Here is a 15,416-nt window from a genome sequence, read left to right on the forward strand (position 1 = left end):
TAAAACAACTATAATAATCTCACTACAATAATTATAATTACAATAATAGTAATAATAATAATAATAATAATAATAATAATAATAATAATAATAATAATAATTTTAATATTGGTTGTCTTTTTGCCCTTTAAACCTGTTTCCTTAGCTGTTATTGGACTTCGCCCAGAAAGCACTTAAGGCTTGGTAGTAATGTGTTAGGTAGTAGTAGGAGCTCCCCACCCCCCTCCGCCATCCGAGAGCTCACGAGTTACGCAAATGGGTCCTGTTTATATTAATATGATATGCCATAATTGGAATTTATGGGACGGTACATGAAACACCACACCGTTTCTGATATATAAATTGCAATACATTATTCAGCATCGGAAGAGCTTTCCAACGATACCAAACACGACTTTTGGGTGAGTTTATATACTTATTCTTATTTTATACACATTTTAAGTATATTTTGCGGATATTTTAAAACAAATAAACACCTATTTTTGAATTACGTTCCATTCTGGCATGAGTGACAGTAGTTTTTAAATGTCTGATTTGTTGCCTGTATATAAATAATGATTTTAGACACCAACATCATATCTGTAGCTTATTTAGTTCCAATTATATGCACATTTTATATAAATCTGGCCGCCATTTGTATACCAGGTGAAAAATCAAGTGTCAACAGGGCTTAGGGTGACCAGGACGGATTAATTAGGATATCTGGCTATGTTGACTGCTTCTAACATTCCACTCCCCATAACTTGATTTCTAGGCCTCTTTTTTGATTTTTTTTTCCTAGTCTATACGGCCTGTAGTCCTACTCTCTTCTACTCTCTCTACTGCAGATAATGTTACAACTTTCAAAGAACAGTGTTTCCCTTAGCGTATACATAACGGAAGAACAAATCGTTCTTCAATCATTTCAGATCCGTACCTTCACAGTCGACCACGCATTTTTAATATAACCAATAACAGTAATGTAAGTAGCCGGTATCTCTTTAAGTTTCAATTTTGTAATCAATTTATATTTACGGGTTTTCCCTTAGTACAGCACGGTATCCTATCATTTTGTGTAATATAATCTCATCTATGTAAGATTTTTTAATATCTTATTGTTATTTATTATTATTATAATTATTATTATTATTATTATTATTGGTGTTGTTTTTACTTTTGTTGTTGTTGTTGTTGTTAAAATTCTAGTACGGCTCGAGTATACCCACACGATATATCTTTTTAAGTTCAATTGTCGTAAAATTTGTGTCTCATTTATTAAAAGTTTAACTTCATATACTGTACTCCAGTTACCGTACTGTATTACAAAAAAAGTAAGATGACTCTGGGTTATAGACGAAGTACCAAGAGCTTTAACCCAAGTCATGAACTTTGCGAGCACTTGATTTCCTCCACGGGTAAAATACAAGGTTACATAGCCGCAAATCAAATCTCCTTATTTCTGAAACACGTTTTCTTTTGTGAGATGTCATTTGATCCAAGTCATGAAAATGTGTTCTGTTTCATAAATGTACTTAGCCTAGATAGCAGTGTTTACGATGACGGAGTTGCGTCGTCACAGGAATTTGGGGCTCGTCAGTCTTTTTCAGCCTATCGATAGTGAATTCGGTCTCTTGGGCAGGAATTTATTCACTAGGCCAGGATTCTTCCCCCACTCAATTTAAGGAAATGTTGACCTACAGAGTGCAGAATTCACTCCGTATGTACGTTGCGTAGGCCTGCATAGGCCAGCTTTCTCTGCCGTAGATGTAGTACGGTACCGTATCAGATAAAGCAGCTCTAATAAGTCTTTTTTTTTTTTACATCAATATGGAGGAAGAAAATTTCTTCCTCCATGATCAACCAAACATGGTATTTAGTTTTATTGATAGGCCTACAGGTGAATTTTCTTTTAAAATTCATATTTTAAAAAATACATTATTTTGGTTTGCTGATATAAAATTTTAAGCTTATTAAAAAGCAACTCATCTAGTTCAAAGTTTTCAACTTAATTTTCTTCTCTGTGGTACTGTAAGTCATTCGTTGTTTTTGTATTTTTCCACGATGTTATGTCATATGTTGTATGAAAATAAATCGTTGACTTATTTACTTTGATGGTGGCAATATTGATTCAATATTTCGTTCTTTATTAGAATATTTTCTTGAAATCTATTTTTTTTAAATAAACAACAGATTATTAGGCCTTGTCCGTTGTGTTTCCATAATTTTGCAAATCAAATGTTAATATTTTTAAAAGGTTGGTTGTTGTCAGCACGAGACTCTCCTATAATGTTTAAATATGAGAATGCTTGGCATGTTAATGACAATTTTCATGGCCCTATTTTAACCAGACACTACTGACAACAGTGCCAGAAGGTAAATATAGGCCATCACAGTGTTTCATTTCACACTTATATTACCTGCTTTTAGGGGATGAAAGCGACGGCATGCAAATCAATCTGTATTTATTTCCTTAAGGATTTTGCGTGCATTACCTAAACCCTCTATTGCACTGTAACTGTCTTATTATTTGAAATGCAATATTTTTAAAATGTTTAACCTGTAGAACCATTTACAGCGCACAAATATGGCCTTCTTATTATTTAATAATTATATAACCTTGTATAGTCGTGTATTTGTATCAATGAACTTGAAACAGCACCGATTGTATGTTTTTACATTATGTGTTATATTATTGATATAAAACCTAATAATTGTTATCAAATCCTAATTTGTATAAATGTTTATTATTTTATTTATTTGTTTTATTTATTTTTTTTTAATTCGGTAAACAACACGGGGAGGCCAGATATCTAAATAGTCTTCACGACTAGTCTCTAATAATTATCCTCCTCTTAATTTAACTTAATCTAAAGACATTAATTAGCAATCAACATTATAAAGTTATATAACACTATTATGAAAATATCATTAAACAATAATACACATTTTTAAAGCGCCTACTAAAGCAAACAAAACTGGCTTGTCACCGGCAATATAATGATATTAACTACATTCACTAGACTATACTAGGTCTACTTAGGCATTTGCATATTTAGTTCGGTTAATTATATCGTTGATTTTACTAACCACTAAACGACGTCTACATTTATGCCATTCGTATGACTGCGAAGGTATCCCATTATTTCGGCTTCCAGGCGATATTTATGTGACTATTCTACCGACTATATTACCGAAAAAAGGTTAATTTTGTTTTTGAAAAAGAAGTAAAACAGATGACGTCAAATGTTTAGCTCATTTTAAATATATGAACAGCTAAATGACTGTAGAGAATGGAACCGAATACAATACTGAGAAATTGTTTAATAAACTAAATTTGCTTTGATGGTTTCCTCCAAGCTCGCTTTATTTATATAGGCGTAGTCCTACTAAAGCCTAAAGTTGTACTTTTATAAAAGCGCCGACGTCACTTCCGCTGACACAGTTTATATTCCAACGAAGTAGGGCTATTATTAACTGAGTTCTATGAAGTGTTTATTATTATTATTATTATTATTATTATTATTATTATTATTATTATTATTATTATTATTATTATTATTATTATTGGTGTTGTTTTTACTTTTGTTGTTGTTGTACGGCTTCTAGTACGGCTCGATTACACCCACACGATATATCTTTTTAAGTTCAATTGTCGTAAAATTTGTGAATTGTAAAAACTGTGTCACTTCCGCTGACACAGTTTATATTCCAACGAAGGGCTATTATTAACTGAGTTCTATGAAGTATTTATGAGGCGAAAATAGTTTTATTTCATATTGACGTAGATTGAAACAAAATAAATGTGATAGCGCAAATACTATGAATACCTGGCTACGTGTAGGCCTATAATATCTTTAATCATGATACACGTTTTGGAAAATACAGTACTCGGTAAATTATGTAATTAAGCTAGGCCTACATAAAAAGCGCAAATGTTAAACAAATAGAGGGCCCGTATTCAGCAAGCAAGGATGGGGGTCTGGGAGGGTTGGTATTGCGATGGGTACTTAAATTTTTCCACTACCATATCGATAACTCCACATTTTTTAAGACAGTTCAGAATGTATTGGATACAAAATTTATTATTTTCTGCAATAAAGGTTAAAAGAAAATATTAAATCTTTACATTTTAACGAGCAATTTATCGTTAGACCAGTATTTGGAATTGCCTAGAAAAATAAGAATCGGAGCTGCAATCTGACCGGCTTTGACCGGGACAGATATCCTTAGTATATCCCATTGGTCTATTTTGTACACCCTCGCCTCTTCCCAATGTCAATCCTGCATACGGCCGCGGCCCTGATTAGGTCTATGACTTGTATTCTAGCAACAGAGCAGGTTATGGGTTATAGGCCTACGTCTCGTGTTCATTAGAAAGGATAAATTTTCACGCCTATCAATTTAGGCCTTTAGCACATTAATTTGTTAAATAAAGCCGACAAATCGGACAAATTAAAACGCCCTGCGCTACGCGTTTATCCCATGTGGGCGCGCAATGCCTTTCAAAACCAATTTGTAATATCTGATAATCCTACGTAAAGGGCAAACGATCCAATTACTATACCAATAAGATGTTTGCTTGGACATGGTTGGTTTATTATGGCCAGTAATAAGCCAATTGAAAATATACAAGAGATGGAATCGTCAATATATTGATTTCATTATGAGGAACTTCGCTTTGCCCTACCTCTATTGTCAACAGGCCGTAATAAATTGCATTCCAAACATAGGCCTACTTTACGTAAACAAGCATTTACTTCTATCGTATTGTAAAGTTTACTTCAACTTTCTATGGCCTACGAGAGCAGCTTTATATATTTAATTGCTAAAAAAAACAAAACAGTGGGTAGAATTAATTGTTTGCCAAATCATATTGTTGTGTCGGAATCAATTGCGTTTAGGATGAATGATTTGACTTTGTCTTCAATGGTTTAACATAGCTTTGTAATATACAGTAGGCCTATATGGTTTGGGATTGAATGGAAATTGGGGGAAAGCAGTTGTGGCGCTAGGTTGAGTGGTGGGGGGGTGCGTCGGGGAGAAAAACCACAATTCGTTAGCGGAGAAAAAAAAATATATGTATCTTGTACATATTAGTAGCTCTAAAATCGATTAAATAAGCCCTTTGAATCCATTTAATTGTCATATTTTCGGGGCTACGTCCCCTGGACCACTTTCGAAAGGTTTTTAGCGACGCCCGACCATGCCCACTTTTTCTCGTCGGGGACATCAGCCCACCCCCCCCCCCCCCAATCGAGGAAATCCTAGCGCCACCACTGGGGAAAGAGTAAGCAACTCCATCTTTGGACACATAACTAAGGCCATAAAAACACATCGTTTCAGCATTCTCCTCTTTCTAATACAATCTTCTATACAATCTTGGCCAATCTAGGCCTATACACCTTGACGACAATCAGCGGGTCACGCGAAAACCATTCATCTTTTCTTCAAAAAGTTGCCCAAAACTGTCTAAGATTTCAGATTTAAACCAAATTAACAGGGGTTGCGTAAACAAATTTTAAAATGTTTATTGAGGCAATTTTTTTTTTCAATTCATATGACATCAAATTATGTTCCTAGATCTTTAAGTATGGTTGACTTGTGTTTATAATAGTCTACAATTATTTGACTGATTCGGCTTGCTGTACAGGGTTAGTTAAATTAGGGAGATGTAAAAAATGTTTAATATCAACATCATCGTTTTAAGTCTGTTTCCCCACACACAATGATTATTTTTAGAGATTTCGAAGTACCATGTATTCAATTACAATAATACACAGTAATATCTTGGCATTTCACCACCGTATCAATTCTTAAAGTCATATTTAAGTACAATCATGGTACAATACTTTGTCAATAAGTTGTCTTTTTCATACCGATACAATCTTAGATAACCATACGTCTACACGTACAATCACGAAGCAATTTGTTGTTCCATGCTCGACTGAATTTGAGGAGTCACGTGACTATCAGGCTACTTAATTTTCCTTAATTGGTAATTCTCATATAGAAAAAAATATAACCGGATAAATAGGAACTCGACGACTGACGCACAGTAATAATTTGATTTGCCTCACGGTGGGTGTTTTGAATTAAGAAACCCCAGTGAATCCGGCGTACGCATTTCCTTCTTCGCGGTTATTCCTATTAGCACTTATTTTTCTGCTGCTGCTACTACAGTTGACCCAGGGTGTACGTGCAGTGGTTAATCACGGAACATTATTAAAAACAATTATCGTCTGCAAGACATCCAAATTCCAATTCTGTTGATATCGTATTTAGTATACAATACATTCAACCTTGCCCTGTAACCTACAGAACATTTCAGACTATATTAATATAAAAAACTAAGCCCTGTCAAGGCTCTGTTATTTTGAGAAAAACCTGTGGCATGCCTATATATAGTCATGACGACGTCACATCATGACCATTTTAGACACATCATGACAATATACGGGCATACAACAGTGTTTCGTCAAAGAAAATTTGATAATCTGGAGAAGATTTAAGAAAGTGATCACTAATAAGTTACGGTTTAAAATAATTATTTAAAATGTCTACCTTTAGTTTATTGACAATAAATAATTAGCAAATCTGCAAACATCATGAACATGACAACTAGGCCTACATAGAAATATTATTCATTTAATAATATTTATCATATATTTTGATATTGACTTAATTACATTTTGCAATGCTTTAAATTTAATGTATCTATACTATTTGTATATTGTTGTTAGTGTCTATCTATGCGGTTTGATTTAAAAAATAAAAATTATCAGTTTAATATTTTGGAAATTTTCATAAAGAAAGTTCATGTTGTAATGTTGTAATGCAAGTGCTCAGAAAGGGTGCTTTTACAATTTAACTGGCCATTGTAAAACAAAATATTTATTATCTATTTTTTCACTAACATGTTGCTTTAAAAGTAAATATTCTAAAATGTATAAATGTTTAAATTATTTTATTATTATTATTAGGCCAGTTATTAATTACATAATGTACTTGAACTTGTTTATAATTCACGTTTCAATAATTTGCTCTGGCAGTCCCTAAACCTTGTCCTGGAAACTTGATGTTAAGTTCGAATGCATAAATTAGGTTAAATAAAATTTAAAATGTTGAGAGGACACCGAGAAGCTCATATTTTACTTCAATACCTTCAAAGTGTATATCAGTTTTAGTAAATGTTATTTCTATTTTGTTATTAATGTCGGGAAAAAAAAAACTTATATTGTTTATTGTCCATCTTTTTACAGGTTTCACATGTGAGATGATTATTCCTGGTCAAGAAATGTCGACAACTCTAACCCCGGATCCGAATGTCGCTCCTGCACCGGAAGGCACGTGTCGTCAACTTAATTACACTTACGAAACTTTCGTAATCACAGAAACTGAGCGAATCGTGTTGATTCTAATGTTTCCGATCAGTGTTGTCGTGTTGTTAGGAAACGTATGGATTTTCAAGACTATCTTTAAAATGAGGACACGCAAAAAATATTATCACATCATCGGTAGCTTGACGGTTTCTGACTCATGCTTAATGATAATGTGTATATTTGTGGCTCATGAATGCTTGCATAACAAGCGTAGCTTTATATACTTGGACTACAAACCAGATATCAGATGGGTTGGTGGGTCGTATTTTGAAGTAATGTCGCTGCTACATGTGATTTTGCTAGCGTTTGAAAGATGCGTTGCGGTGAAATATCCCTTTAAGCATCGCCAGCTTCAGAAAAAACATTTCATTTACGCAATTGCAACGCTCTGGATTACGTCAGTTTTCATCACAGCAATATTGTATACTTCTTCTTATTATGGATATTCGAAATGCAGATTCGGTACTGTGTACCTCAACAATGGTACCGTAGTCTTAACCGTTGTTATTGCAATTGCTTTTCACTCCATAATTTTAAAAACTGCTACAAAACCTACAAGAGAAATTGCAGGTAGTATAAATAAGAACAACATGACTCGCCACCGGTCGATAACTCGGCTCAGTAAAAGCGATTTGAAGGCGGCAAGAACAACTTTTATGGTATTGTTAGGATTTATAGTATGTGTCACTCCATATGTAATCGCATCAAATATCGCATACTCCAAACACACTCTTGATAATATTAACACTCCTGCAGTGACAATTGGATATTTTCTTGCTATTTTAAATGCCGTTATGAACTCACTTGTTTATGGATTATTGAACGCAGAGTTAAGGCGGTCTGCATTAGCGCCATTGAGGGCGTTTTTCTGCTGTAAGGAGGAAGTAGCAACGCACAATCAATCGCGGAGGGGATCTGAAAATATTTTTCGCGTACGGGTGAATAATTTAGAAGAATGTCCTGTCGGCTTCATCAACGAAAAATGTGCTATATAATCTATCATGTCTTCTTTGAACTACATTCATTTTAACGACATAAAATGAAGTTATAATAAACCTAATAAGCGGCCACTACGTTTTAAAACTTTAAACTAATAACGATACAACGATATAACCCTCCACTACAGAACAGGCAGATGCATATGCTTCCAGGCTAACGTGAAGGAGTTCCCCTGATTTATATCTCTTATCTAAATGATTCATGACACACTCGTGGGTACTGATTTATTTGATTATTTGACTGCTGCATAGTCTTTCCACGCCCCACCTCACCCTCTTATACACATCTAGATGTGTTGTAATCAAATATATATATACAATATATATACAGTATATACTTTATTATTATATATATTATATTATATGTTATTTGTATATACAGTAGGCCTATAAGTGATATAAGCTATATAATTCTTAATGTATATATATTTTGATGTTGCAATCGAATCAAGCATACTCGTAGACTTTCAACAAATAGTTCATTTCATTGAAGGGCTATGCTTATCGGTACGATTGTAATTGCTACTATTATTTTTCTATTTGTTTATATTGTGTAGACGGTGCTATTTAAATATATATATATATATATATATATATATATATATTGTACATATTCTGATTATATTACTTATATTGTTTTGATTGATTTATTCATCAAATAGGCCTAAGTCCCTAAACATATTACCGACTCACCTTCTGTTGCTATTTTTAACACCAAAAACAAAAGTCAACTTTTGAACATCTAACATGCACAGCGCCTTTGATTTTTACTTCGGTTTAGTGATTTTGGCGCTTTATAAATTATTATTATAATTATTATATATGTTAGGTATATGTATATATTTGTGTACCGTATGTATTAATCAATACGTGAAATCAATTCCACTGGTATAAAGAGACGTTGTCATCGAATAGCCAGAATTGTAAAAGGAAGTACAATAAATAATATCTATAATTCAGTCAGTACTTGACATACATACAGGAATTGTGACAGATTTCTAAAGTTTCTTCCTCGTTTTGCTACAAGTACAATGGAAGGAAATGGGCGCGCCCTTATAGCGGATTCCACTACCAGGTTAAATTGTGGTGAATTGTTAAAGAGTTCAGGTAGCTTTGTTGTTAAACCTCAGATGATATGTTAATGCTAGGTCAATCTGATATCGTATTGACAGGGAAATATTTGAGCAGAAAAAAAAGAATAAACTTAAAATCACTGACAACAATGATTAAATTTCCGTTTGTATTTGATATATTTTACTCTCTGTCATGTTTAACCCGACTTTTCGCTTTAAACCCGCATTAATAACAAACGTTAAACAAGTATATTCTGATTTACTATTATAGCTAGGCAGAAGACCTAGCGAAATAGGCCTATGTATATGTTCGCTCGCAAAATACTCAAGATACTGAGCCTAAATTCGGCGATCTCTTCAGCACCGTCTTGAGACACAAATTATTGTAGGCCCACCTTAAAATTCTGCTTGTATAAATTCTTACCAATTACCAGGGGGGAAGCGCACACTCCCAAAATCCTCGGCAAAGGCTTCCTCCATTGAATATTTTCTATGCAAAAAAAAATATCACTCAGGTAAAAACAAATCACCTCATATCACCTTATTTTGCGAGCTGAGCGCCATAACCATGAGACCCCCTCCCACTTAACATTCGCGCCTCCATTAGCCCCATCATCCCCCTTTCAATAATCGTTATAGATACACGTACCACTGGCTATACTGTATAGCATACAGCCTGGAGCAACAAAAACAATGCCGATTGCTTATCATTGTCGTCGTGAACTGTCTTTAAATGAGTAAAAAAGTGTTTCAATCTAAGTCTCATTAGAATTTGTTAATCATTTGAGTCCTTTTCTCAGTTTAATGTTTGTCTTGAATGAGATGTTAATATATTTGAATTTACTCGAGTTAAGGACCTTATTTTGCGAATATTGAAGGTAAAAGCAGTATACTTTAATGATTGTCATTTATGAACTATTTAAAACCAGGTTTAAGAGTAAAATCTCTCGATCACAAGGCAGGTTAAAGAGTAAAATCTCTCGATCACAAGGCAGGTTAATGCATTATGATGAATTATATATATATATATATATATATATATATATATATATATATAATATTCATAATAGATCCGATTACACACTTGAGTCAAAGTAAGGTACATTTGGTGTCATTGACCGAAAACCTGCCAGTGCAAACCTTCCTGTTTGTGGTTGTTATAATAATCTTTAGAAAGGAAGAGAGATAACTATGGCTGTACAATATCAATTAGTTAATTTTAAGAATTGAAAATAATATTACGAGTAAATCGACATTCTTTCAAACAGAGATCAGACTAAATCGTTATAAGCCTATACTTTACACAAAAAAAACATCGGGAAGCATTGTTTGATTTGAATAATGTAGGCCTATCTATATACTGTTACTATATAAGTAATCAATATTTGAAAATAAATCGGTTCTCCAATCCTAAAGAATGGTTAAAGTTACGTTTGCTTCGATATTTCTGTTGATGACGTAATTTATTTCATTTGATACTTTATAATTCACAACGTTGAGGTCGCGGTTTCGGTAGCAGGCTGGCAACTTTAAATTCCTTCTAGAAAATGTTTATATTTTTCACCCTATAATTTAAAATTTTTAATAATTTCTAGCTATTATTAACATCTATGGGCGCTAATGCACTTTCGCACCTAACTTTTAATTCTTAATTTTTTTACCTGAATTTTCTTCTCAAAGTCACAACACATAATTATAAAACATTTTTACATGATTCAACTACTCATAAAGTACATTTTTTCAACAAAAAGATACCTTTATAAATATAGGTTGATACAGGGTTTCCGCTCTTGCTAGCACGACGAGCTGTACTTTTTTGCAATCAAGTAAGAAATTGCCAGAATGCCCGAGTCAATTCTTAAATTTTGAAACCATTAAAGGCCAGTCTTATAATTTTAATTGTAATTTTCCCATGAAACATCCGACAACAAAATGTGGCATCATGCAGTACCATCTTTTTGAACTTTCTTGTCGTAATCGAGGTTAATCGAACCGACGTTTATCATTGGCTTTAATGGATTTAAGCCTAGGCCCCTAGGCCCTATTTTTCGATCTGTGTACGCATTTGGATCATTACTAATTTTTGAAATAATTATTTCATGTGAACACACATAGTCAAACAACAGCACCATACAATATAAAGAATGACATACTGTACAATACGGCAAATAGATAAGTTTTCATAAACGTTTAATCAAAAAAACTTCACGCTGCGAACTCGGACATTCTGGCAATTTCTTACTGATTGCAAAATGGCAGCCGCTCGTTGGCGGCTAGCGAACAGAGATTCGCTGTACTTATTTGTGGGCTTATTTGTTGAAAAAGGTACTTTGTGAGTGGTTAAATCAGGTGAAAATGTTTGTTAATTATATGTTGTGACTGTGAAAAGAACGTTGAGGTAAAACAATTAAGAAATAAAAGTTAGGTGCGAAAGTGCATTAGCGGCACTTCTGTGTTCAAGACATTCCTGGGCTTGCGTTCCGTCACTTTTTTACACCATATTTCAAGTGATTGTGGACCCAGGGGCGGATTTAGGGGGGGCCGGCCCGGCCCCGGCCCCCCCCCCCCCTTTTGGGAGGTAAAAAAAGAAAAAAAAAAAAAAAAAAGAGAGAAAAAGGAAAAAATGATGGCCAAGAATGCCTCAAATGTTATGTTCGGGCGTCTAGAACACAAAAATTTCGCGGGGGCATGCCCCCGGACCCCCTACGACAGTGTTGTCTCAATCGGCCCAACTTTCGGCCCCCCTTCCGGCCCCCCCTTTTGGACATTTCTGGATCCGCCCCTGGGACCTGTGAATTGTTCCAGTGTTAGCCTAGCCTCCACCATTTTAATTTCGAGCATTCATTCCGCAATACGTGCATTCTCACCTGACAACACAAAAGGGACTTTGCTGTCTGTATAGGACTGGGCCCAGTCGGACAAGTAGTATCTATTATGTTTGCTATTATGGAGTACACGAAACTTGACACCAAAAGAGTTTGTTGGCCAAATCATATTACTATAATACATCCATGGCCAAATAAAGGTAAGGATGGCAATATTGGGCGATTGGCATTTTTCATCATGTAATCTTGGTCTCATTGAGTTGAACGGAATTTAGATCGGAATGCTGAATCATTTCATTTCATTTTAATCATTTATTCCACAATCAACTCAACATACTGTTAAAGAAAAAATAACTTAGTATTATAACCAAAGACAATAAATAGCAGAAGATAGAGCAGCTTCCCAATATAGTGGAACATCCGTTCAAAAGGCATTGTGGGTACACGGAGATCAATTTTACTGCAACCGCGCGGCGGCGCTATATAAAAATAATAAAGGCGCTGCTCTTGTTCGCTTGTTTCATTTAGTTTCTCCATTTAGTAAAATGTTCAAAATTTACTGCAACCGCATGATGGCGAATGTTCCATCGATTTTAATGCAAATACGCGGAGCAGCTCATTCTTCTGCTATTTAAGTTCTTTGTTATAACATATACTCGAAATAATTATGTAGGACTAATTAAATTAAACAAATCAATGTATGCATCATTGAAAATGAAAAGGAATAAGCAAAATAGGCAAATGAAACACAAATGCCTTAACTCATGCTCTCGTAGATAAAAAAAAAAATATAAAAATATAAATAAGCAAAATTTAAATAAAATAAATAATACATGAAATAGCTGCAAATTAATGAAATGTTTCTGTAGAAATAAATAATTTCCTTATTGTGCAATTATTATTGTTGCCATGATGTAAATTTCTACTTTTTTATGGCACATAATGTTCATTCAATTTTTTTAAAGATAATTAAATTTAAAAAAAAAAAAAGAAGAGGGGAAAATGCATTACTAATTTTCATATTTACACATGCTTTTTTTTTTGGGTAGAGAGGCTTTAAATTGTCACCAAGACAAGTGAGTTATGAAATGACCATAGAAGAATGAGCAGCTTGAAACAGAAATTAGAGTGACAGCATGAAGTGACAATATAAAATGAGACACCGGTGAGTTACTTCCTTATTATAGACATAGCGTACCAGAAATGGTTATACAAAAAATATAAATAGAAGTACAAGTTGTCTCGGGTACAATGTACTTTTCATTCAGAAACTCGGCAGGAAGCTAAACGATTAAGAACAAGAGGGCGTTTTCCACTAACTTCTGCTGCAAAAATTATAAGGTAATGGTTCTAAAACTGACACACAATGCACTGCCCAATAAAAATAAAGTAACAGAAACAGAGTAGATCTAGAAGAAACAAATAATGAAACAACATAAAGATCAACAATAACATAAAAACAGAAAATTTTAAGGAAATCAATGGCAATTATGCTTATTCTTAGGGGAAAATACAGTAGATGTATTCATTATAACACATAGCAACCGCGTATTTAGCTCTGTATCGTAAACTAGCATTAAGCCTCCATTATATTAGGTTGTCTTTGAATGAGATGTCAACACAGTTTAATTTACTCGAGTGACCTTATTTTGCGAATAGGTAAAAGCAGTATACTTTTATGATTGTCAAGCTACTGTATATCTTTTATTATAGTCAATCAAAGGTGCCAGGTTTAAGAGTAAAATCTATCGATCACAAGGCAGGTTAAGACATTATGATGAATAATAATATATATAAACAATTATTCAGCATAAATCTGGTTACATACTTGAGTTTTGCTATCTCTTGCCAGCAGAGTTCATTACTGAACAAAAACCAACAGTGCAAGTTCACTGCTTATGAGTAGTAACCTGTTTGTGGTTGTTAGAAGTACACACAAACAAATGTATCGGGAAGCACTGTTTGAATTGAACAATGTATCTATAGACTCTTACTATATAAATTTCAAGGGATGTATTATATAAGTAATTATACTGAGAGGCGATAGAGTTATATTCAGTATAATACATAACAACTGCGAGTTTATTTATTTTTAGTCCTGTTGATATTAAACAATTATTTTTATTATAATTAGGCCTATTATTATTATTATTAAGTAATTATTATTATTGTCATAGTCATTATCATTGTCACCTTTTCACTATCATCGTCATCATTCATACATTATTATTATTAGGGTGTCCCGAAAGCTCAGACCACGAAAGCTAAGACCTAAGACCACGAGATATCAGACCCACTCGAAATATCAGACCCCGCAAATTAAGACCCTCAACTAAGTATGCCAGGATTTCTAGACAATAATAGTAATGCCTTTATTCGAAAGCTAACGTAAAGCTAATACAAAGAACTGACTAATCATAAAATAAACACCCTTCATTAAGTATCATCGATACAAGCTAGGCCCGGTATTTGCGGCGTTTACTGGAGAAAACAAATACAGTACAAACAAACCGGCTATTCGCACTCCACGGAACCGTACGGTAGGGTTTCGGTACGTTTTCGATAGCGGTTTCTACGGTTTCCACCAGGCGAATTTATTCGCGTGAATCGAAAACGTCGGTTCATGCGTATGCGCGTTCACATCCCTATCGGAGTTTTTGCGAAGCGAAAAAATGTGCACCCAATCAGAGCTCAGGAAGCGAACCGGCGTTTTGATTCGCGCGAATAAATTCGCCTAGTGGAAAACCAGCTTGATGCACATCTATCGTGCGAATACTGTATCCGATATTATGGTTCTCGATCGTTCTCACTCTTTATATTTTTAGGATAGTTTGTTCTTCTTTTTACATTCACCTTACCTTTCTTTACTTGTTTCTTTTTTTTTTATTCGGGTTCAAAATATTATATAATAAAAAAGATAAAATTACAAAAAGCATAGAACTCGGAAACCAGGACCAGTGGCCGATCCAGCGAAGGGGGAGGGGCATGAGGGCCCATGAGGGCCCTAGCCTGTACGCTAACAACGGTTTATTTGTACTGTATTTGTTTTCTCCAGTAAACGTCGCAAATAGGGGCCTAGCTGGTACATGGAGTTATTATTATCAAAATAATTATAACTCCATGGCTGGTATCGATAATACTAACTGGTGTTTATTTCATGAT

At 34.1% G+C, this 15,416-nt stretch overlaps 2 protein-coding genes and 1 long non-coding RNA gene across 3 annotated transcripts in view; 2 read left to right on the forward strand and 1 right to left on the reverse strand.

The window, feature by feature from the left end:
* The window catches only part of LOC117106420 (sphingosine 1-phosphate receptor 1-like), a 17,827-nt gene extending 9,199 nt beyond the window's left edge, over positions 1 to 8,628 (forward strand). Inside the window, exon 2 of the mRNA XM_033247784.1 lies at positions 7,239 to 8,628. Coding sequence (XP_033103675.1) covers positions 7,253 to 8,353 — 1,101 coding nt within the window. The 5' untranslated portion in view covers positions 7,239 to 7,252 and the 3' untranslated portion in view covers positions 8,354 to 8,628. The remainder of the gene's footprint in view (positions 1 to 7,238) is intronic.
* Positions 8,629 to 8,681: 53 nt separating this feature from the next.
* On the forward strand, positions 8,682 to 10,859 carry LOC117106425. Its single transcript, XR_004445064.1, has 2 exons — positions 8,682 to 10,391; positions 10,425 to 10,859. It is a non-coding gene; the product is annotated as an uncharacterized LOC117106425 (long non-coding RNA).
* Positions 10,860 to 13,933: 3,074 nt separating this feature from the next.
* LOC117106428 (alpha-N-acetyl-neuraminyl-2,3-beta-galactosyl-1,3-N-acetyl-galactosaminide alpha-2,6-sialyltransferase-like) overlaps positions 13,934 to 15,416 on the reverse strand; it is a 10,487-nt gene continuing 9,004 nt past the window's right edge. Inside the window, exon 6 of the transcript XR_004445065.1 lies at positions 13,934 to 14,164. The gene's annotated coding sequence lies outside the window, so the exon portion shown is untranslated. The remainder of the gene's footprint in view (positions 14,165 to 15,416) is intronic.

The sequence above is a fragment of the Anneissia japonica genome, unplaced genomic scaffold (genome assembly GCF_011630105.1).
Source record: "Anneissia japonica isolate Jap-2015-1 unplaced genomic scaffold, ASM1163010v1 scaffold287994_len634616_cov204, whole genome shotgun sequence".
NCBI classification, from domain to species: domain Eukaryota; kingdom Metazoa; phylum Echinodermata; class Crinoidea; order Comatulida; family Comatulidae; genus Anneissia; species Anneissia japonica.